General features: G+C 37.3%; 1 protein-coding gene across 1 annotated transcript; it reads left to right on the top strand.

Annotated features, from left to right (window-relative positions):
- Positions 1 to 7,560: 7,560 nt before the first annotated feature.
- On the top strand, positions 7,561 to 21,587 carry LOC139735632 (lactadherin-like). Its single transcript, XM_071646381.1, has 9 exons — positions 7,561 to 7,786; positions 8,403 to 8,504; positions 13,094 to 13,254; positions 14,136 to 14,291; positions 15,661 to 15,817; positions 16,490 to 16,588; positions 18,254 to 18,417; positions 20,541 to 20,699; positions 21,438 to 21,587. Exons 1-9 carry the CDS (start codon positions 7,561 to 7,563, stop codon positions 21,585 to 21,587), a joined length of 1,374 nt encoding a protein of 457 aa, XP_071502482.1.
- The last annotated feature ends 2,961 nt before the right edge of the window (positions 21,588 to 24,548 follow it).

Genomic DNA, 24,548 nt, shown 5'->3' with positions numbered 1-24,548 from the left:
AGCTGTTTCAAACACTCACTGTTATTGGAAGAAGGCCCGCTCGGTAATTCTCAAACGGAATGTTGATGATAATAATAATAATGATAATGATGATGATGGTGATAATAATAACAATAATAATAATAATAATAATAATAATAATAATAATAATGATAATAACAATAATAATAATAATGATAATGATAATGATACTATACTACTACTAATAATGATAATAACAAAGGTCTCTTCAGCAATGCCATTGCTCTAGCAGAAGGCCCTGCCCTGCCCTTATTATTACCCTAGCGTAGGTACCCATTTACACACCTCGTCGTAAGGGACATGGTGGGTAAAAACATCTTATTCAAGGACGAAGCACTGGGCGGGAATCGAACTCGGGTCATCCGATTGGGAGTCGGGAGTCGTATCCACTATGCCACAGCGCCCCACATCTTACTGGACAGCCAAATCAAATCTGAAAACGAGGATGCCCATCTGCCTTGGCATCGATTTATCCATTTTTCGTTTGCAATAAAAATATATTATTCTGGCCAGAATCATATTCATTCGCATATTTCCGTCTTGTTCTCATTTTGATGTTATATCACCCTATAGATGTACCATGGCTTAAAACAGTTTGTATGATACAAAAAAAAAATGATGGGTGTAATGTTCTTGCTCGGTCTCCTTTATGTCTTTTTTTTCTGCTGCTTTACGCACATTCTGATCTCTGTTCAGCATCACGATAAACATCTCTGCGACTGGACCCTCCTATTGACGATAACTATGTGTGCGTGCAGCGTAGTAGGTAAGTTGCATTTCCGAATAGACATTGACAGTGGAATTTCTGTTTGAACAGCATTCACAAATCGATTTTATGATTTAAGTTTTACATCAGCAGATGATCGCTAAAAATGACCATAATGGCGACTGCCATGTGACAATATAAATTGCATTTTTAAACATATAATAACTCACGTCAGTGTCCCATAAACTTTACCAAAATTAATCTTCTGTAAATTTTTAGTGGCATCATCAATATGGATGTCTAAAAGCACCTAGTTCACCTTAAACCTTATATCTGGATTTTTTTTTTAAAAGAAAAGCAACGAAGGTACGTTAAACAACTTCCGAGGTTCCCTTCATCATAGTCAGGTCGCTTAAAGGTTACCTTTGGAAGTAGTGTTTTTAAAAGTCTTCAAGATATCACATTTGATACATATGCGTAGGACAGTTGTATCACAAAACATCCTGCCATATAAAAATTTTGAAATAAAACCTAAAATATAAGGAGGCATCTTCATTTTTTTTTCAATAAACCATAACCGTACATGGTTTAGTCTGGAAACGTTGTTTTTTTATAACCATTGCTTACATTTTGTATATTTAAGAATACTTAATACTGATTATATTAATTCAAATTTCACATTGGTTGTTTCTATCCTTAAAGGGGATGGCCAGTAACTGATCAGAGGGAATGCTTGGGGATGATTGTTCCAATCCTTGTGGGATTCATTTAAGAGTACATTATATCTATTGCTGAGTGAAAATTGTTTGCTTCAGAATGGTCACCTATTCAAGTAATGTGCAGTTTAATGTTTCCAGGTTGGCATGTCTGTACAGTGACCGGGCATTAAACTGCACATTACTTGAATATGAGATCGTTCTGAAGTAAATAATTTTCACACAACGATTGATACATGATATATTCTTAAATGAACCCCACAACAATTGGAACAACCATCCTCCAGCATTCCCACTGATCAGTTAGTAGCCGTCCCCTTTAACTCACATTTTAGAACTATTTTAAAGCACTAATGTTGGGTTCTTATTTCATCTGCAAGTGGTAAATTGTGCCTTTAACGTCATATTTTGAGATGTACGGTTACACGGCGGAAAAAAACACCAAATTTTGAGAGACGATCCCTCAGGACCTACTCATTGACATTAGAGTAGGAGCCCTCTTGATTTTTTTAAATCATTTTCATGGTATAAATGCTAAATTTAATTTTGCAGAAATTTCGCGCGCGTGAAACTTTCGCAAATTTCGCGAGGAGCCAAGATTCGCGAAAGCTGAATGAGCGCGATTTTAAACAATGCATTAAATGCCAGTGGCAAAATATCCAATAATATCAAAAAAATATCGGGATCCTCTGGAAAGTAAGAGAATATCTTACCAAACATACCCTTCAAATTCTTTATAATGCACTCATATTACCCCATATCACCTACTGTAATATTGTGTGGGGAAATTGCGGTGTTAACAAAATAAAGTTGATATTGTTATTACAAAAGCGCTTACTGTAAGACTTATTACCGGTTCATACTACTTAGCACACACTGAATCTTTGTTTTATGATTTAAAGACTCTTAGAATTTCTGATAAACACACATGGCAAACAACAATATTCATGTATATCATACTAACAATCGGCTCCCTGATTTGTTTAGAGATATGTATAATTTCAAATTATAGTATTCATTCATATCCTACCCGTCATGCAACAGCTTAACATTTGGAAAACCATATAAGCTCATTATAGCTCTAAATTCCATAAGACATCATGGTCCAGATGTATGGCACTCATTTAATGATGACCTTAAACGTTGATCTTTTCATTGTTTTCAATCATCTTATAAAAACGTTCATCTCGCAATGTACCACTCGAATAAAAAATTACGATTTTGTTTTGTTGTTCCCAACTCCTGAACACTGTATCTCATCGTTTTTCTTCTCTCCTCTCTTTCCTCTATTCCTCCTATTCGGGTACCTTATTCTCGGGCTTTGATTTGATTTGCTTTGCCCTTCTTTCATCTTTATACATTACACCTTGTGTTGTCCTTTTTTATCAAATGATATTTAGAATACTTTGAAGATTTACATTTTGTTCTAGGTGTGTATAAATGTTACTTTCCTTCCTATAGTTAAATAAAAGAATTGTTACAAGCCATATTACGTTCAGAAGCCGTTGTCCAAGTCAAGCGTCTCCTCTACCTGTACACTTAAAGATCTGAAATGATATTCATGTATTATTTCACATGATTATTTATTAGTAATGCGACGTTTTGTTTATATCCTCATGACTTGTGGATAATATGTTTCATATTTCTATTCTTATCTTCTGTTATGTACAAGTGGAGAAATAAAACTTACTCCAACTGAAACTGAAACTGAAAATCGGGGAAGTTTTATGCAGCGAAAAAGACTGTCGGCTCCAATTCGTGATTTTTTTTTTAGATGTCACGAAAATAACACTGTATCTATATCAGAGGAAGTATGTAACAAAAAAGAGATTTACATTCGTTGTATTTTGTTTCATTTTTCATGGACTAGAAAACATGAACCCAATCTTAAATTCCGTGATCAACAAAGCCTTTGAAACCTGGAGGTGGTTGAATTAATTACCGATTTATGAAGAGAAAAATGCTGTTGAGGTGTCACAGTGTAATGTACTATTGCCACTTCAGAGTTACAAGTATGTACATAAAACATAGACCCGATATTAAAGGGGCTGCAGAACGTTTTCTAATGTTGGGGTTGGGGGGGGGGGGTGGCTGCTGCGGACCGTTGAGGGGCTGTTCAAGGGTCAGTGATCTCTCCCCCCTTAACATTAGAAAACATTCCAAGCCCCTTTAACATTATAGTACATAGCTAAACTGGGAATAGTAGAGACCTACATCACACTGTGACACCTCAACAGCATTTTCTCTTCATAAATCGGTAATTAACTAAACCACCTCCATGTTTCAAATGCTTTGTTGAATTCAAGATTGGGTTCATTTTTCCGGTTCCATGAAAAATAAAACAAATGTGAACCTCTTTTTGTTACTTTACTCCCACAGATACCTTAATACTGTGTTATTTTCGCGACCTGAAATTTTCGTGACTTGGAGCCGACGGTCTCTTTCGCAGCATGAAATTCCCGCGAATTGCCATTCGCATTAAATACATTGTTTATAATCGCGTGCATTTACTTTCGCGAATATAAGCTCCTAGGGAAATTTGAGAAAGTTTCAAGCTCGCGAAATTTTCTGCAAAATGACGTTCAGCATTTATACTATGAAAATGAAAATTTTGCAGATGGCTCCTACTCAAATACAAATAAGTAAGTCCTGAGGGGTCATCTGTCCAAATTTGGTGCTTTTGTCCGCCGTGTAACGGTAATTTCACTATATAAGCGACCTGACTAGTGATAGGTTTTCCGCAGCTTTGAGAGTACATGTATTACGTTCCCTTCCACGTTAATATTAATAGTTGAGTGAAAAGGCACAAGCCCCGTTGCTCTGACGACGTAACTCTGGAGCTGCAAAAACCATTAAAAATGCAACGTTTTTGTTATTTGACGGCCTAGAAACGTGCTTTCAAAGGTCGGGGAGAATAGTTGCTATGGTAAGTTTGTTGAATAACGAATAGTTTATGAGAATAGTGCCAATTCTTTCTAAACAAAAACAGCAGGAAAACAGACACAGTTAAAGCTCAAGCTAATTTGACCCCTTCCTGGCCCAAGGGGTGGGGGGGGGGGGGGCACAAATTGCCCCCTCTAGAACTTCATTTTCATTAATTTGCTGTATCACCGTCACATTTTTGCCACAAGGGTGGAGCAACTCATACTTTACGTGACCAAACATATGAAATTTCTTAAGATCACATACTTAAGGCATCATTCACCAAAATATAAAGAAATACACAGGAATTATGCTGAAAATAGTTTTTTAATTGTTTTTTCATTCTGAGAATATGTCTTTATTTCAGACTAATCATTTTCATATTTTACCGCAAAGGAAGAGGAAATCAATGTTAATTAATTGTTATGCTTGAAATTTCTCAAGGTCAACACGTTGGGTCTCTTTTCGTTACAATTATGAAGAAATACAATATTATGAGACATATGATTTCACTTTTCATATCGCCATAATTCTAGAATTTCGAGTAGGACCTACGCAGATTGACTATGATAAGAAGATAATACTGCAGGCAAAACTTGTGTAGATTCTAAATGACACCAAATAAGAGGGTCAGTCTTAGGAAAATACTGCATATATTACTTCATATAAGAGCCTCCCCCCTTTTTTTTTTCATCCACTATTATATTGTTAACTGAAATTGGAAGAGAGAGAGAAAAAAATGCAAACTCTGACAGACAATGTGTTCAGTGAAAGGTTGTCATGCCAATCAACAATATCTTACATAGCTAGATTACATATCAAGATGTTTGCACGAAAATTTCAGGAAAAGTCGCCAAATTTGGTTGAAATTGGTTTAAGTGGCAAATTAAGATATGGTAGGGGGCCTAGTGTACCTGCCCCGGGCTTTACATGATTAACTTTTATGGTATTTGACGTATTCAAATTTGCATTGTTTCCATAACAACAGCTATACGTACACAATTAATAAAACAAAACACCTCCGTCGCACCCATCCCCCTTCCCATTAAAAAAATATGCAGTCTTGCCAGGATTGATTGAGTATTTTTGTTATAAAATTCCTTTCAAAGCATAAGTCTCGAGCTCAGATACGTTTCTGTTTCTGAATAATATTTTCATCTTATAGTATATTTCTCCTTGAAAGATATAATACTTCTCTACTTTTTTTAAGTGCGAGTCTCGACAGAAAATAAGAAATTCTTACATCTTATGAAACCTTTGCTCTGATTACTTTGTGTTGGCCTCATTCACTCTTGGCTAAATGTGATTTGGCTTGAAGAACCATTCTCAATTTCAGAATTCGAATGTCATGCTTTTGAAAAGTCTATCATATGTGAGCATATAATTAACACTGATGTCATCTTTTCACATGCAATTATATTTTTGGTTAGTATAAACAAAACAATGTTGTTAAGAATGAGGAGTCGTTCCAAGATGGAATCGATTTTGCATATTTTTTTGTTTTTGTTTTCCCAAAGATGTATAGATGACACGCCAAGCTGGAATTGATTTGTTTGTCTGTTTGAATCAACTGGAAGTAGCTGGAGAAATACAATAGTCTTCTCACAAGTTTAGAACAACATCACAAATCTTTACGGTCTGTTAATCTTTACGTGATCGAACATTGTTGCGAAACTAATGATGGTCTTATTCTTTTTCTTTTTTTTTCAGTGAAAGCACTTTCTGGATATGCCATCCTTGTTTTACCGCTAGTAAAGTTGTCGTTGATGACTAACATGGCTTTGATCACTACTACATTTTCATAATTTCCCCGTGTGTCTTATGTTTTAAATAGAGTCATTGAATATGAGTCTTTCTTTCACGTAAAGTGTCTATTTGCTATAACTTTATTCTTGCTATACCGTATGTCCCCCCCCCCCCAAAAAAAAAAAATACAACGGTACCCTCCACAATTATAGCTTTAAGAATAGTGAATCAATCCAAACACAATTTCAGTGTATGAAATTATAGTTCATTGCCAACATCTTACAGAAAGCCCAATTTGATTTGCTTCAGTGGTCAAAGAGAAATGAGGAATTTTGTAGAGGATGTCATGAATTTGTTCCCTCCAAGTTCTGTCTATTGTATTCACACACAAGATCATCGAAGTGCTAAATTTGGAAGAATTAGACTCATAACATGCTTTACAAACAATCCACATTTTTCTCTGTAACTGCTTAACCAAATCGGATGGGGTTTTCTGCAAAATAGAGCTAAGATGTTATATTTCAAAACTCTGAAGTACCATTTAGACAGTTTAATCGTATTGGGTGTTATCAATGCCAAAATCCTATTGTAATTTTTTTTGGGGACATACTGTACAAGAATAACTCCCACGATATGCTGATAATTAACTGAGCCGTTGAATCAATGTGAATGTTTCAGAAAGAAAAGAGAACATCAAGAAATTATCATGAGGGACGATTTTGGAGTGTCAGGTCAGCTTACTGTCTAGGGTACCTTATGTGACCGTGCACCTCAAAATGAACATAAAGTCGCACACACTGATTTTGCGTGAGGACTGAAAATAAGTGAAATGGGTCAACCTAGCCGAACTTGACTTTTTCATATTTTTTGAAAGAGCGAGTCTTCTTGTACATTATGCTAAAATTTGGTATCATAAAACGGGGAGGAAAGTGTGTTTTTGAGCAGTTTATCTCGACCATTTTTTGTAGAATAGTGTGATTAGGTGTGTCTTTAGAATTACTTTTTCATTTCTGAAAAACCTTGTCCACACACTTCACTTTCAACTCTAATAACTTTTGAAAGGATAGTGCTAGAGTTATACATCGTATTAAAGCTTAAAGTCTGCTTTTTCAGAACATGGTCTTAACTAAGAATTTGTGTCTGGCGACTTTTTGTTTGTTTTGAGGTGCAGGATCACTTATACAAATTACTCGTCATTATCATCATACAGAAATATCGTCAGAAGAATGTTTGACGTACGTTGTTCCACGATCACAGCAGACTAGTGGATATGTTACACAAAGATATATAATTCTTTTTTTTTGTATGTGTTTGTGTATATATTGTATTTGTACAGTGATATTCATACACATAACGTAGATCATTTAAAAAAGGGTACTCCGTACACAAAGGCACGTTTTTAAACTTCATCACACATTCATAATCCTTTCAATGTCAAATCTCCATTCTATGTCCTTGCCTGTCGTCTCGGGCAAACCATGCAATGTAGCAGCCAAACGTCAGTGTGGAGCCAGCTACAACCTGAACTACACCCTCCATATGAACCGGCGATGTCCGGTAGCAGAGATCAATGGGATGGACGTGCAGCTTATACCAAAACTGACTGGACATCAAGCTCGGCCGGGAAACTGCCGGGCAAACGCGGATCACGGTTACCGCGTCTGCCGGATACCGGGTAAAACAGTAAAAAGAACATTCTCCCATAAACCCCGATCGTGTCAAGGGGAATACATTAACGCCATGTTCAAGATGGAACAAAATAAAATAAGAAAGAAGTGACTCAACATTTTCAGCTGTTTCACGAAAGAGCAATATAGGTCAGAATCATGTGATCATAGTTTATGGAAACTGGATGAGGTAACCATGCTGTTGCCATTAATTAATATTTAATAGCCTTCCACTGGCTTACACTGATATATGTGATAAATTTGACCCACTATCAAAGGAAAGAAATATCAACTTATGATTCAAGAGGGTTGTATAGTTGCAATTTCTTTACCCGTGACGACTTTCGATGTCGTTTTCCTTCTAACACTTCCAGCTAAGGCAAATATGATGTAACATACTCCCTCTTTTACTCTCTGTTTACAGGGGAAACGGATAGGCCGCGCACTAATTCTTTGGGATTAACGTCTGGAAGGAACGCAATGAAAAAGTAGATAATGAGGCAAAAGGCTGGTACGATATCATATGATAAAAACAAATAATTTCCCTACCTGGAATGATTTAAAGTTGTGACCAAATATTTTCTCTGCTTGGGTGTGCCTGTGGGTGTGTGTGAAATTACTCAGACTGCCTGTCCATGCCGTGTAAGAACGGATACTGCGAGGAAACGATGTACAGCTACACCTGTCATTGCCAACCAGGTTACACAGGGCCTTATTGCGAAACCGGTAAGTTATCTATCTGTGTACATGTATAGTCCGGATCTTGCAAAATTTATCTGTAAAATAACCTTGTTTGTCATTGTGTTTGGAAAAAGCATTTTCCGAGCTGCAAAAATGTTATGCTTTAGCTTGCAAGCAAGAAAGAAAGTCGCAGTTATGGGAAAACTCTGGATTCAGCTTGATGGAGACGTTGTGTAGCTCAGCGGGGTTCCCACTATCGTACGATCTATTACGAACGCTACGATTGGACATTCGTAACTGATCGTGGAAGTTTCGTTGAACTCGTCTGAAATTTCACGTTTGGATACGAGGTCATGCGAGTCAATACGTGTTGCTTCGCTTGGATGCGATATGGTCAAGATTGGTCTATTTCAAGCAATACGATCTGTCACGATCTGGTCTCCAGTTAAAATACGATCCACCAGGACTGTCCCGATCGAGTCCATGATTGGTTCCGATCTACCACTATCATTACGAGCGTGATCCCGATTTGGTGAGAGCAGCTACGTTCTGATACGTTCCAATACGAATACTGCGAACCAATGCGGGCTATTGAGATAAGATACGATATCTTTCACGATCGGGATCAAAAGTGACCCCCATTTAAGGTGCGATTGGACCCGAATGGGAATATTATAGTCGGGCTGACGATTTCATTTTTTCCCCAACTTCTGCAGAGTGATTAGGCCTACTATCCACAACTGACCATTGATGATGGCCAGGGTTGACAGGTTGAGGATGATGAGAACGTGGCCTTTGCAGTATTGCGAATGACGATTACGTTATCATCAGATAGAAAGCATCACCTAGGCCAGCCACAACCTCAAATAGTCCCTCCTCTAATTTAACCTTAAGAAATTAAGAGATTATTGAATCGACGTGCTCATCCTCCCCTCACCAAACCCCCCCCCCCAAAACAAATCAAAACAAAACTAAACGAATGTACACAAGATCAGATCATTGTCCCATCTTCTCCAGAAAAAAAAGCAGGACATAATTATGTTTTCACATTTCTTTGAAATACATGAAGAACATATGATGAAATTGAAGCTAAAAAAGAGGATGGGATCTTTTTGAATGCTAACATAATATGTGTTATATAAGAAAGTTGCCCGAACTGATAGCATTGCTTGTGTGTTTGATTTCATATTCGCATAGTATTGCATCATATGCATTTTTATTTCAAAATGTCGTTATTTAATGAGGTATTGAAAGTTCAATTGGTTTGGCTTGATTCATTGTTTTATTTAACAGTGTTTAACAAAACTGACATACACACACAACAGAAAGGTAACTCCCCTAAAATAATATCACTTTTTAACCAAAAAAAAAGTCTTAAGAAAAATTATATCACAGGGGTATTGCTACACTTATTGACTAACTTCTATGTGAAAAATAATGACAGAGATCTTTATAATTATGCACGAGTGACCTTACATCCACGATAGTGGTCTCTTTTCAAAAGTCACAAAAGATAATTTGTGGGGTATATGTGGAACATTCTGCTTCTGGTGGATGTTTCAGTGGTGTTGCTATTTTGTATTTCATTGTACCACCCCTCCCTTATTCAACCTCGCGGAATACAAATGATTTGCGAGTAAAATAAGGGCAAATGTGCAAAATAAGCAGAAGGAAAGTGAAAAAGTCGATCCCGATCAACACGATTAAGAAGCACGATCAGATAAGATTTACTGCGTTTTGATATGATCCAAGACAATCTGATGCGATGATCACGATCAAAAATTAATCGTGTTAATCGTAGAAAATTGTTGAACCGTCCAAACATTTTCTACGATTAACGCGATTGCCACGATTGACCTCAAGATGTGATACAAGCTAAAACGACCTGATAAGATCACCACGATTGCTTCACGATTAAGACCATGATTTCAATCATGGCGCCAATCGTGATAGTGAGAACCCCGCTCTCAAAGCGGCGTTCCACTACCGTGCGATCTGTTACGAACGTCATGATTGGCCATTCGGAACTGATCGTGGAAGTTTTGTTCAACTCACCTGAAAATTCACGTTTGTGTACGAGGTGATGCGAGTCGATTCGTATCTAGTTTCCACTTCAAATACGATCCCATAGGATTGAGCCCAGGATTGGTTACGATCTAACATGATCATTATGATCGCGATCTCCGATCTGGTCATAGCCGACTGTGTGAACACATTGTGTACACACTGTGGAACACTGCGTTCTTTCCAACAGAAATATAAACTGTCTCCCTTTCCTTATCTTATTTTATTTCTTTTCTTGAATATTCATATATTTTTTTCACTTCATATCGTGACCTGATATGCGCGTTCGTCGTTTTTGCATTTTATTATACCTAGTTTCATCGTGGGTACAGAAATTAAATTATTACAAAAAGTCAAGTGAGGAGCTATAGGCGTACTTTCACATTTGTACTGATGTTTTCTTAGTGATTGAGACGTCAAAACAACTGTATCTTAATATGTTTTTTCTTAATTCCTCCTTCTCCTCCTCCTCCTCCACCTCCTCCTCCCCCTCGTCCTCATCATTTAATCAAGGTCCAACATCAACTGCAGCTCCATCTACTGCCACCCCCTTGTTATCTGCAACATCCAGTCCTTGCAGTCCCCTTGAGGCGGTTACTGGTGACTTGACCGGTAAGGGAAACCATGGTACAGTACTGCTTCTACTCCTTTCCAACTTATAAAGATCACCTTGTGTGCATTAGCTTTTGGGTGATCAGCGCGTAGGAGTACTGGCCCGTTTACACCAAGCACGGCACGGGGAATGGGCCGGGTTTTCGTTATGGTAAGCCAAAAGGAATCATGTCTTGTTCTGTTAAAAAAGAATCAGTAATTCGGTACATAATCATCCCAAATGGTATCTTATGTCAAAATCAAGACCAACAAATCAGCAGTAGAAGGTTAGTCTTGTAACAAAATTATTAGCGGGAAGTGATATTGTAACAGAACCAGATATGGTTCCAGTTGGCGCACCATAACAAAAACCCGGCTCCGTCGTGCCGGATTTGGTGTAGGGCTCACACCCGTAAATACAATGGAATGTCCGAGACCCCTTCACAAGTTCGTACCAAAGATACCAAAATAAATGAAGAAAAAAAATGATTAAAAATCAATGATGTAGTTTAGCAAAAAACTGACTGAGTATGAATTCATCTACAAACTGCATTTTGGTTGGAAGATAAAAGCTTTTCTGATGGCATTTGAGGGGACTATATTTCATTGGGTACGTGTACGGAAAATAGGTGATTTTTTGAGTGACAAGAACTCGTAGTCTGGCTTTGTGGACCCCTGGACAGAATTTGAACAGAATGATCCACCCTGAAAATTTGATGGATGAAAGGGTATATCTCACTTATCCAGGTTAGTGAAGCTGAAATAGCCTACCTCATTTCTCCCAGCTATTTTACAGAATTTTTTGAAATTTGATTTTTAACACACATCCCTATGGGGAAATATTTATGGGTGTGAGCCCTGTAAACGCAGCTTTAAGGACGCCCTCGCAGGGCGTCCTTGCGTAGGAAGCAACCAATGCACTTTTGCGCCTTGCAAGCGCTTTCGCAAATCCTCGACGGGGTGGCTCAGTCGAGATATTCCTGGTGCGATTGTGCGTTTGACGTCACTTTCTTTCAGCTACGTCTGAAACGCAGGATGCCCAGCTTTGAAATATACCATGTAGTGGCGGATCCAGGGAGGACCGCACCGCACCGCCCCTTTAAATTTGTAAAGGCGCCCCCTCTTTACAGAATTCATGGATCCCCCCTGCTGTGCAATAACCCGAAATCAATTTGCACAAGACACCCAAAATCTAACGTTTATGTTGCTGCTAACTTTTGCTTTTCGCGACATGGACACTGTAGGGAAATAATGTTCTGAGCATGCGCAAAATCGTTTATCAAAACCGATCTTGCGTCGTCTGAGTTTTCACATTTGGAGAAGTTAGGCAAAAAAACAACGGGAGGTCCCTATTTTCTAATTCCACCCAGAACTAAACCATATCAAGCATTTTCAAAGGGTCAAAAACTTCCAATGATTTGGTTACTCAGAGTCTACAGAGTCTAAGCTTCAAATTTATCAAAATGTTACTTGAAAAGGATTACAACATATGTCCTCTCAAATTCATGGCGCCGAAAGCTCTTGGATACGATGATCATTTGTACAGTAAGAGCACCATTTTACATTGTGATAGGCTGCGTCTACCCGGAATCTACAGCTACTTTCAGTGTCAGTTTCAATTCAGTTTCAGTTTTATTTCATTTCTTTTTTTTAACGGAAATCACACACGAAAATTGCTAAAGCACGAGATTCTATCTGACAACAAAAATAGAATTAATAGATTAGAAAAAGAATAAACAAAATTGTTAATTTCGCAGTATTTCCGATCTTCATTGTTACCATGTTTTGATTTGTGTTATTTGTATGTAATTGAATTGTTGAAATTGAAATCGAAATGAAATGAAATGCAATGAAACTTTGCTGAGTACTCGTTAATCCTTCCTTCTCCCCTTCCAAGAATTTTGCGAAATAATGAGTCTTCGTTGTTGTTGTTGTTGTCTTCCACTTATAATCTTCACTTCTTGCGATTTTTCTCCCAGAAATACCAATGTGGGCAAAGGCACTAGGTATGGAAAGTGGCTCCATACCGGATACAAGCATCACGGCGTCTAGCTTGTGGTTGTGGTTCGACCCCAAGAAAGGGCGACTAAACTACCGGGGCGCGTGGGCCCCTAAAACCGAAAATTCTTCATGGATCCAGGTATATTGCATAAAAGATAATATTGGTCAGCCATAGTCATCAACTAACAAGCAAAAGAAAAAAAAAATCGACTGAACAAAAACCTTTTTGCTCTTGATAATTGTGTTGAAATAACAGCCTTTTACTATTGACAAGTTTTTGTGATATTGGAAGCGGTACTAAAAGAAAAGAAAAGGAAATAAATATAAAAGTGCTGACACTATTCAAAATTAAAAAAGAAGAGCCATAAAAGAAAATAAGCAATACGTCTATTATGTTTCAGCGATGTTTTGCTGTTGGTTCTTTTTCTTACCTATGTAAATTCTCTCCATATTTTCTCTCTCTGTGTCTGTCTGTCTGTCTGTCTCTCTCTGTCTCTCTCTAAGGTGCCCATCATGAAATTTACATGAAATCTATATTTAAATGATAAGTACGTTGTCAAGTTTGGTATGAACCTTTTAACTTTGTTTTTTTTTTAACTTTTTCATCACGGGATGGCTTATTCTTGTTCTCTTTCCCCATTTTCATATACGTCTTTTACGATCACAGTAAAAAATGATACATAAGATGATAGCATGGTATGGGACGATCGACATAACAGTTGGTTTTTTTTTTTTGGGGGGGGGGGTGGTGGGCTAACCATACCTATCAAAAAGAAGGTTTTCAACGATGACGAAAATCGATACAAGAAGTGTTGGACTCGACTGGACTCGACGAAAAATAGTTACATTCGCACCAACAAGTAAAGATGCATTCATAATTTCACTCATTTAAAGCTGATGAAACGTATACGTCGTGTAAAAATGTAAACTTTTTTTATGCGCGGTGTCACAAAACGGGTGATGGTTTACTTCGATGTGAACCGACGGGTACGTTTCTTGGTATGGTTTGCCTCATAACAGGTCGAACTCGAGCATCCGACCTGCATAGTGGGACTCGCAACTCAAGGTCAATGGCGGAATGACCAATGGGTGAAAGCGTACAAGGTTGGATGTGGACTGGAGGCAGGGGACATCGTTATGGTGACTGAAAACTCACCCTTTGGTGTCTCAGAGAAGGTAACATCTCAGATTATCATTCTTTGTTTCTTTTCGGGGGGGTTCTTTTTGTTGTAATTTTGTTAACGACAACAAAGAAACAAGAAAACATTTTCATTTTTTACCCCTTTGTGAAACCTGTCATGAGAGGAATGTTAATACCAAACAAGCAAAGAAAGAACAAAGAAACACGAGTCAGGAAGCTGATTTCTGGTTGCATCTCTATTTACGTTTGCGTTGATGATGTCAAAAAAAAAGAAGAAGAAGAAGTCATAAGACACATGAAATAAACAACAACAACAAAAAAAAAAGATGGAGGAAAAAAAAAAAGCGCAGACCTCCGCCAAGCAGTTCATTTCCGCCCATACAGGCATGCTGAAAATCGCCCAATATAGATGTCTTTTGTTTACGTCACCAGCTTCCAGTTGCTCGGCGCCTCACCCGAGCAGAGCACGCGCTTTGAACAGAGCATCTCGCGTACCTCAATCAATTATTATGCGCAGCTTGAATTTCCAAGTTCATTGACCTTATCTGTTACAGGATAAAAAAAAATCAAATTTTATTTCCGGATCACTACCAAAATTTAGTCATCTGTTCCTTGTGTCAATATCAACTTTCCTTTCAAGTTTCATTCAACTCCGTGCACAACTTTTCTGTGTTATTTTGCAAACAGATAAACCAACGCCGATGATAACTTTTAACCTTCTCCTTCCTTGGCTGAGTAGCAAATGAAAAAGTCTTCACTGATATTACCGTAACGTTAAAATAGGATTTCACTTTATTTGCTCTTCTTAAGTGACAAGTTTCTAGCTCTGCGACGTGAAAGAAAATGGGTGTCAAAATTGTACACAATAAAAAGAGAACCCAGACATATATATGTATTGCTAATTGAATTTTAAATCAATATCAAAAGAATGTGCCTTGCTCCGTTTTGCCAAAGCCGGACAAACTATTCGCCCAACAGCCGTTCTCACTTTATTGTTTAAAATTGCGGCCATGAAACTTGCTGGAAATCATGAGAAAAATTCAAAGAGCATAAGGGCCTGGTCATTATATTATTCTAAATGGACACTTCATAAGTTTCGGATCGCTATGCTCTTTTTAGCTTTTATTCGAGACTAAGAAAATATGGTGTGAAGAAAGATTGCTTCGAGGAAATCTACAACTGCCATGCAGACAAAAAAGAATATGAAAATATACTAACGATAACAAGGCACTGTTACAGGCACGTTAAAGTTCGATTGATTTTGCTTTTAAGCCTACCCAGATTTATCAAACTTTCAACGCGAAGTGCCATACAACAACATCGATCAAGTAACTGTTATTTTTGTGTTTGTTTTTAGCTTCATGAAGCTGTTAGATATGTAACGGCATATCGTCTGTCTTGCAGATCTTTTCAGCCAATACGGATTCAAACACGGTGGTGTACAACAGCCTTCCTGAACCACACCTTTGCCGCTTTGTGCAGGTCCATCCGGTCTCGTGGTACGATTATCCCAGCATGCGTATCGAGCTCTACACTGGGAGTGTCAACTCCGAAACTTGGAGTAAGAGGCAAATGATTACGTCACGTAACGATATTCCGCATTGTCATTAGAGTTTAACTACGCAGCAAAAAGTCTTGAGTTTAATATGAATATGAAACACCGAGCTAGTGTTCAATTTCCGGTGCTCATTTGTGGTGTTAGATTATCAAGGGTAGAAATTTATAAAAAAAAACAAATTTGGTAAAAGTGCATGTAGTTTGCAAAGGCAATAAATTGATTAGAATTTCCTTTTTCCTCATGGATACCGAGTTTGAGTAGAAACATCCACGCTTCTCCAGAAATTGAGAGACATATCAAACCCATACTCACAGTAATCTATGAGTCAATCGAATGTGTACAGATGATAGAGACGACATTTTATGAGTGTGCAAATTTATAACAAATACACAATGGTGTGATATGGTTTGATGTGATTCGCCTAGCAAGCAAATAGGAAAGAGTTAAAAAAAAAGAAAATGGGAAAGCGTTCTGGAATTACTTGAGAGTCTGTCAAAGGTGAACAAATTATATAGTTATATTGTTAGCCTGGATACACACATGCTTTATCATGATATACGCACTCTCCTCGCATTCGTCTTCCCTCGCTCCCTCCTGTTCTCCTCCTCCTCCTCCTCCTCCTCCCGATCATCATCATCACTCACCAAGGTCCAACATCACCCGCATCATCACCAGATGTCAGCTCCTCCTTGTCGACAACGCTCAGTTCTTGTAGCCCCCTGGACAACGTGCTTGAGGCAGTTATGGACGACTTGACAATCCAAGGAAGCCTGGGTGCAGTATTGTGTTACCTTTTTTCTAGCACTGAGTTTATAGCTTGAGAATGATTATGTATTTTTATATTTTTGTTTTTACTAGGTTAGCAAGATTACCTCAGATTGTCCATTTTATGAAGACTATTTCATTTTTTGTAACATTTACTGCATGAGGCTGATTCTTTCATTTCATGACCACAATACCCTTCTTTCCATCAATCTTTTAAACGGTTAATTTGCTCTTTCAGTTTGTGCCTCATAGCATGTAAATATATCACAATCGAGCTTTATATTTTGTGACGTTCAATTTTTATATTGAAGTCATAATAGTCTCCTCACTAGCCAATCTTATTTAACGTTATAATCGTTTACATTATTGCATTTTTAAGAAACTTGTTGACATATTTGACAGGGTATTTGCAAGGAGGATGTATTTCTAATGTTCAATGTTGCATTCCTCATTCTAAACCAAAAACCTTTTGGAGCATTTTACTCCAACCGTTCTCTAGAAATGAATTTAAATGACATTGGTACAAAGCGGCTGGAGGTACAGATGCCTCATACATGTTGGTTTGATTTTGCTGAAGTTTTTTTTTTAATGTGTGTGCGCGCATAAGTGTGTACCTGTGTGTGTCTGTGTCTATGATTGGTAATGATAGATAGCAAACACATTTGAACGCAAACATTCCCATTCTTTACACAATTTCATTTAACCTGACCTATTGAAATGACCTTCGGATATTGCCGTTGTTGACGTTGCTAAATCTAAATCTCTAGCTGCTTGTTCGATGCGCAAAGTTCATATTTTATTCTTGTGAGGTTTTAATACCAATCTTTTCAAAAATAAACTGCCGGGGAGAGAACAACATCGGTATGAAAGGTTTTTTAAAAATTGCAACAAACTGTAACATATAACGGCCGCTGACCATGGTCAGTTACGTGCAGTCTTCAATGAGTGCGTTCGTTGCATTACGGAGTTTTTTGCAAATTCAATTTCTTATCCTCCGAATATCAGAGATTTAAAAAAAAAACTGTTATACACGACACACACACATACAACCTCTCTCACGCACACACGTACACACACTCTAAAAAGACTCGAGCCAGAACTGACCCGGAACTGGGTCCGTTGGGGTCATACACCGTTCCGGGTCAGAAATGACTTGGAATTTGGTCATGAAGACCCCGAATGGGGTCATCCTCACCCGATTCATGACTCTGAATGGGTCATATCTGACCACACTCCATGTCATTTCTGACCCGGAACGGTGTATGACCCCAACGGACCCAGTTCCGGGTCAGTTCTGACTCGGATGTTTTAAGAGTGCACATAGCGGTATATTTTATCAAGGCTCGACACTATTTATACATGTATATTTATTTATCTTTTCATTTATTTATTTATTTATTTATTTATTTATTTACCTATCCATTTACTTACTATTTTCAATGGCCCAAACTCTATTTCTGGAGACCTAGGACGCCACTAATATCCAGCTTTGTACGTGTATAATAGATATACAACCATCAATGCACATTTCCGGATTATTTCTCAGTTCCTTCATTCCTATATAAACTAGGTTTTTCGTTGTTAAAGTACATGTCCTTGTTGTTATTGTTGTTGTTTTCTTTTTGAAAGCCATATATCCAGATTATTCTCTCTTTTTTTCCAATTTACTTCTAGAAATTCCCGCCTTGGCAAAGGCGCTAGGGATGGAAGCTCACACCATTCCGGATATGAGCATTACGGCGTCTAGCTTCTTTTCGTCCCAATTTACACCCCAGCAAGGGCGACTCAACGCTTATGGAGGATGGAGTCCGACGTTCAGTATCAATAGCTGGATCCAGGTAAGTGTATATCAAATGATGATATCGATCAGCCAAAACAAATAAATTGTGACCCTGCATCACAAAAACCAACAAAAAGTCGCCAAAAATAAATTTTTAAGTAAGGGCAGATTCTAAAAGAGCACTCTTCAATCTTGAAAATGATGTCTTAATGAATGCAAAATGGATTTTTTCAATCTATCTGAAATAGAGGGTCTGTATTCAATTACCTCACCAAACTGTGCTCTGTGTGACGAATAGAACAAAATGCATAGTGTCTAACTCCAAGGCAATCACAAAGAGGGATTATCAGATTAAATCGAAGTCGTGTACACTGTATTAACAAATTCTATTCATGACCACTATTCACTTTTAAAGCAGTATAGCATTATCTTTTTCGAAGTTATTAGAGTTGAAAGTGAAGAGGGTGTAAAAGGGTCTCTAAGAAATAACACAGAGCCTCTGAAACAAACCTTGCCCCTACAAAAAAAAGGCCTTCGTAAATTGTAGAATAACTGTAAGCAAAAGAATTTTGCATTCATTTTACGACCCAAACAAAACTTACATATTATTTGAAAGAAGAATTGCTCTTTCAGGAAATACAAAAAAATAAAAATAAAACTGACTAGGTTCTCCCATTCTACCCATTTTGAGTCATCGTGGAAAAAAATGTGAGCATGCTACTTTTTGTTGGTTTTGTGATGCGCTGTTACAATTCTTATTGTAAAAGAAGCCAGAAAATAAACCGTAAGAACAAGCGAATAAACAAACACTGCTTGATATTTGAGATAAGCAAAAAAGAAAGAAGAAAGGGAAAGAAAACAGGACAAAGTCAATAACTACAAAAAGAGCTGAACACAATGAACACAGAAAATCAGAGTAAAATCAACGATGTATATCAGCGTAGGGCTACTACTAGACTTGCGTACCGATGTTTGTTTTGCTTTGCTTTTTACGTCCAGTTCTCTCGGCTAAAGTTCGGGAAAAGAACAACAACCAAACATGTACATTGTATTTCTTATTTCGCGTAGTCGGTAGTCATGACGTCAAAGATCAAAGGATATATGGGCATAAACATTTGGCTTGATCTGACAGTAACCCTGGAACAAATGATCTGATTTTCACCAAATTCGCAAGGTTATCATGTTTATAACGAATTCAGAAAGAAAACAATTAGCATTTGGAGCGTAACCTTAGAACCCCTTAATGTATCGGAATGAAAGTTGATATAATTTGATGATGATGATAATGATGATGATGATGATGATAATAATAATAATGATGATAATAATAATAATAATAATAATAATAATAACAACAAAAATAATAATAGTAGCTACTTGCATAGCGCACCTGTCCTCCTCTCAGTGCTCATGGCGCTTCAAAAACGAAAAGATAGATATACATGTCAACAAAGAAAAAAATGCAAAACAAAAAAACAGATATGTATACCAAATAAAGAATGCAACATATATCAAATAAAAGATACAATATTATTCCGAACATGAATGACAGCAATTACAGTCCTCAATGTGAGAGGAACATAAACGTTTTTAGTTTGGATTTGAATGTCTCTGTAGATGACAGTTCCCTTAACTGAATAGGTAACTGATTCCACAATTTTGGTCCCATGACGTAGAAAGCACGATGCATACTCTGGTTGTTTGGAGTAACAATGCATCTGATGATGAACGTAGACTTCGTGTCGGATTGTATTTTTGAACAGAGTTACTTAGGTATTAGGGGGGAAAAAGACTGAACTAAATGATGTACTAACAACAGAATCTTGAAAATAATCTCTCTTTTTTTTTCTACAGGTAACCAATGTAAGGAACGGAGAATTTGTGATATGGAGTCAAACTTATTTACCTATGGTGAACGTATTTCATTAAGAGCGCTCTACAAATGAATATTGTGTACAACAAACTCACAAAGAATATGCCTCATATAAAAAAGAGGCCAGCAAAACAGAAAAGTAACAGCTTCATGTAGAGGTCAAAAACATGAAGACACGGGGACACTGTACAAAATTTCCTCTTAGTATCTTGGCGCGAAACTGCTGACTTAAGATGTAGATAATAATGTCTCTTCTCTTCTGAACTGACAATACGGTTCTTGCTTTGTGTGTGCCTCTCTTAACACAGGTCGAACTCGACCATCCGACCTGCGTAGTTGGACTAGCGACGCAGGGTACAGACTATTCCAAGCATATGTGGATAAAAGAGTACAAGGTTGGATGCGGACAGCAGGCATATAGCATCGTCATGGTGACAGAAAAATCATCTGATGGAGTCTCAGAGAAGGTAATGATAACTCAGAGGTTTCCTTTCCGCGATTCTCTTATTTGTTTTTATTTTTTCAGTCGAGGACAAAGAAACACCAGAATATATTTTATTATACTCCATTTATATCTCTTTGTGACATCAGACAATTTAAGGAAGAGACAACTACAGCAAGAACTAAAGAACAAAAATAAAGAAGGAAGCTATTTTTTTTTTTGTTCTGATTCTATTGCTCATTTCATGCGAAATTGTTTGCAAAAGTACATTTTAAAAAAGATACATCATTTTAACGTTATCAGCTTTAAACACTGTCTTTATCATCTCCCAACACCCTCTCATCTCCGGAGTGCTCTTTTGTTTTTGCCTCTATTTGTCACAGAGAAGACCAAGTATATCATATGAAAACGACTGAGAAATAGATCGATAAGAAGAAGTTAACCATGCCAATAAACATTCAGTTATTTGCATATTGTTTTCTCTGGGCCCGGCTATATAAATGGATACTTGGCAAAGCCGAGGTAATGATAATGACAGGACCCACTTTTATAGTGTCATTACTGAAGAGGCTACCCTGGATAACGAAAACACTAGTAATATCATCGTTATTGTGACACTATTATTTCAAAGCCTACCAAATCTGACAAATCGCACAAAGAAAACAACACTGAGCACACACCTCAACTGCTTTTGCTGCTGGTGGCTCTTGCAAAGTTTTAAAACGTATTTAAAATACAAAACGACATGTCGTTTTTCTTCCAGATCTTTTCTGCCAATACGGATGCATCCACGGTGGTGTACAACGGCCTTCCTGAACCACACCTTTGCCGCTTCGTGCAGGTCCGTCCGGTGTCGTGGTCTAAACACGTCTCCTTGCGAATGGAGCTTTACACAGTCATGTCCGTTGTTTAAAATACAGGGAAGTAAATAGTCCGATGAGTTTAGGTATCAGAGCGTGACCTGATACATGCGAGTAAGAAAAGCTGAACGTTTGGAGATTTTGTTCAATAACTTCAACTTAATTTTGACTGATATTCGATGGATTTTAACAAATGCCTGTTTTTCGCCAATTCTGTATTCAAAGCTCAGTAAATGGAGGTATTCTGCTTCTACATTTGGAGTCTTGGTCAATGATTGGCGTATTTAAAGGTCGTCGTTACCTTGCGTTCATCATTGACACTTCAGTCGTCAGCTCTGACAATGGAATCATGTTGAAAAAGGGAAAAAAGAGATAGAAACCGATTTTAGGATAAAAATTAATTTTAGGCAAAACAGTCGCTCTTTAACGATGGATCAGTATTGCCATCTGCAGCTGATAGCTTATATTTCCTTCATTGGTTCTTTCCAAAGAAACATGTCACTCTTAAAAAAGATTCTCATCCAAAATACTACGTTTTCAAAAGTGCATAGAGAGATAGACTCTATGGAGAGAAAAATCAATGCCACAGGTGATTCAAATAAAATATATGATTCTTGCGTTGAGTTGATTTTCTTGCAACTCATTTGCCAATAGGTCAATATTGATGTATTGGGAACTCGACGCAAGAACCCATTACTGAATAAATAAGCGGGATATATACCCGCACTGTAAAAACATCTGTGTTAGATTTAACACCACGGGTGTTAAATCTAACACCGATCAAACTTCATTAAAGGACCACACCCACAGGTGTTAAAAATGCACTGTGATGGTGTTGAAAAGTGTTCACCTGGCACTTCGTGGTGTTAATTTGACACTGTACCTGGTGTTATTTTGACACTGTACTGGTGTTAATTCAAAAATGACACCACATGGTGTTGATTTGATATTTGTTGGTGTTAATATCAATGGTTTAACACCCGTCCAGCTTCAATAAGAGACCACACCAGCTGGTGTTACTTTGGTGTAAATTTATTTTCACATTTTTTCACAAATCTAGTATTTTAATGTAAAATTCTTGATTGTCTTGTTTAAATTAAGAATTAACAAGAAGTGCAGTTACTAAGAAACTCTTCAAAAAAAAAAACAGTTTAAAATTTGGAAATGACACCCGGGGGTGTTAATTTAACACCATAAATGAGCACCGAAAATTTAACACCAGCTCTGTGTTCACTATTTAACACCGGACTTTTTGCAGTGCGCTGCTACATGGATAAGAATAAGCACTGGCTGTCAGGCGGAATCCCAGTGATCTAGGTGGATACGACGCACACTGTGGCATAGTGGATACGACTCCCAACTCCCGATCGGAGGACCCGAGTTCAAATCCCGCCCAGTGCTTATACGTCCTTGGACAAGATGTTTTTACCCACTATGTCCCTCTCCACCCATGTATAAATGGGTACCTGGCAAGACCAGTGTAATAATGATAGCAGGGCCCTCAGGCAGAGCAGTGGCAACACTGAAGAGGCCACCCTGGGTAAATAAGACCGTATTATTATCATTGTTATTATTATTATTATCATTATCATTATTATTATTATTATTATTATTATTATTATTATTATTATTATTATTATTATCTTCCAATCAAGAGATCATTGGTTCGAATCCATCCCTGTGTATACCCATAATGTCTTAATCCCCAGTCTCACTACGGCTGCTAAACTTGAGTAAAACATTGAATACTCTGCTCAGTGCTTGTTTAAGACGATCAAAGGCAATTTATCAATCAGTTGAAATGTCGCAGCTTATTTGCGAGTGAGTAAAACGAAGGGAAGAGAGAACTGAGCTGGCGGCGTGTTCTCGGTTAGCTCACAGACTTATTTATTTATCTATTTATTTTTACGCTTGTTCAAAACGATTTGGATGATGCAACTTTTGCATCCTTATTTTTTTTTTATTCAAGATTACAGCCAAAATGAAACCAAAAATCTAAAATTCCTATAATTATACATACCTTTATAAATTGGGAAAATTGGGTACAGCAGTGAAGCTTTGCCGTATTTCGCGGGTGATGAATCCGACGATGGATGATGCAACTTTTGCATCTTTGAAGATGCCGAGATATTCAAGTTGGCCACCAAAAATGTAATTTCCTGAGGAGTATAGGTGTACGTATAGCGTCATAAAAATATGATTCATATTTCTGTTGTTCTAGAACAAAAGAAATATAAAAAGACAAAAGAATTATGAATTATGAAATATGGATTATGATATGAGTTATGATAAAAAGATGGATTATGATATGAATTATGATAAAATATGGATTATATGATTTATGATAAAAAGATGGATTATGATATGAATTATGATAAATCGATGAATTATGATAATAAATATGAATTATGGATATTTGCATAACAATAGAAATAGGGAAGAACAAAAGAATGTATGAAATATGAAAAATGAAAGATGAATATTCATGAGAAATGAATTATAGATATGAACGGTGAATGATGGTTATGAAATATGAATATTTATGGATCGATATGAAATATGAAGAATGGATTATGAAAAATATGCTATTGTTTTAAGAATCCGCGTCATTGTTACATCATATTCTTTTGTTCTCACATCGAGAGATATTTTCGAAGGCAATGGTCGAAATGGTCATAATGACGATTGCAACCGTATTCAGAGCATTTGTTTGTTTGATGACGTCACTCCAACAAGTTCGGACCTGTCCTCTGACCGACGCTCACCCGATCGAAAACAAAAGAACTTTAAAAATAAAGAAATACATAAAAATGGGACTCGAGCCCGTGACGAGTTCGGACATGCTCTCTGACCGATCCTTGCACAATCACAGGGTAATGAATACAAAATGGAGAGATACATAATGACAACAGAAATATTAAAAAGTATGACATCATCACATAACTTTGGAAAGCGACGTACAGTTACTAAGAAAAGTTTCGGAATGGGGGTAGAAAATCTCAGCTCCGAGAAGA

Source organism: Diadema antillarum, unplaced genomic scaffold (genome assembly GCF_040938485.1).
Source record: "Diadema antillarum isolate AM-2024a unplaced genomic scaffold, OU_Dant_1.0 seq00000589_RagTag, whole genome shotgun sequence".
Lineage (NCBI taxonomy): Eukaryota > Metazoa > Echinodermata > Echinoidea > Diadematoida > Diadematidae > Diadema > Diadema antillarum.
This window is presented reverse-complemented; position numbering and strand designations above follow the sequence as displayed.

What these genes read in the sequence shown, in the direction of transcription:
- LOC139735632 (XM_071646381.1), top strand. Translation starts at nt 7,561, where the DNA reads ATGTCCTTGCCTGTCGTCTCGGGCAAACCATGCAATGTAGCAGCCAAA. An exon ending in CCGCGTCTGCCGGATACCGG is followed by an intron (nt 7,787 to 8,402) that starts GTAAAACAGTAA and finishes GAAATTACTCAG; the next exon opens with ACTGCCTGTCCATGCCGTGT. An exon ending in TGTCAACTCCGAAACTTGGA is followed by an intron (nt 15,818 to 16,489) that starts GTAAGAGGCAAA and finishes CATCATCACCAG; the next exon opens with ATGTCAGCTCCTCCTTGTCG.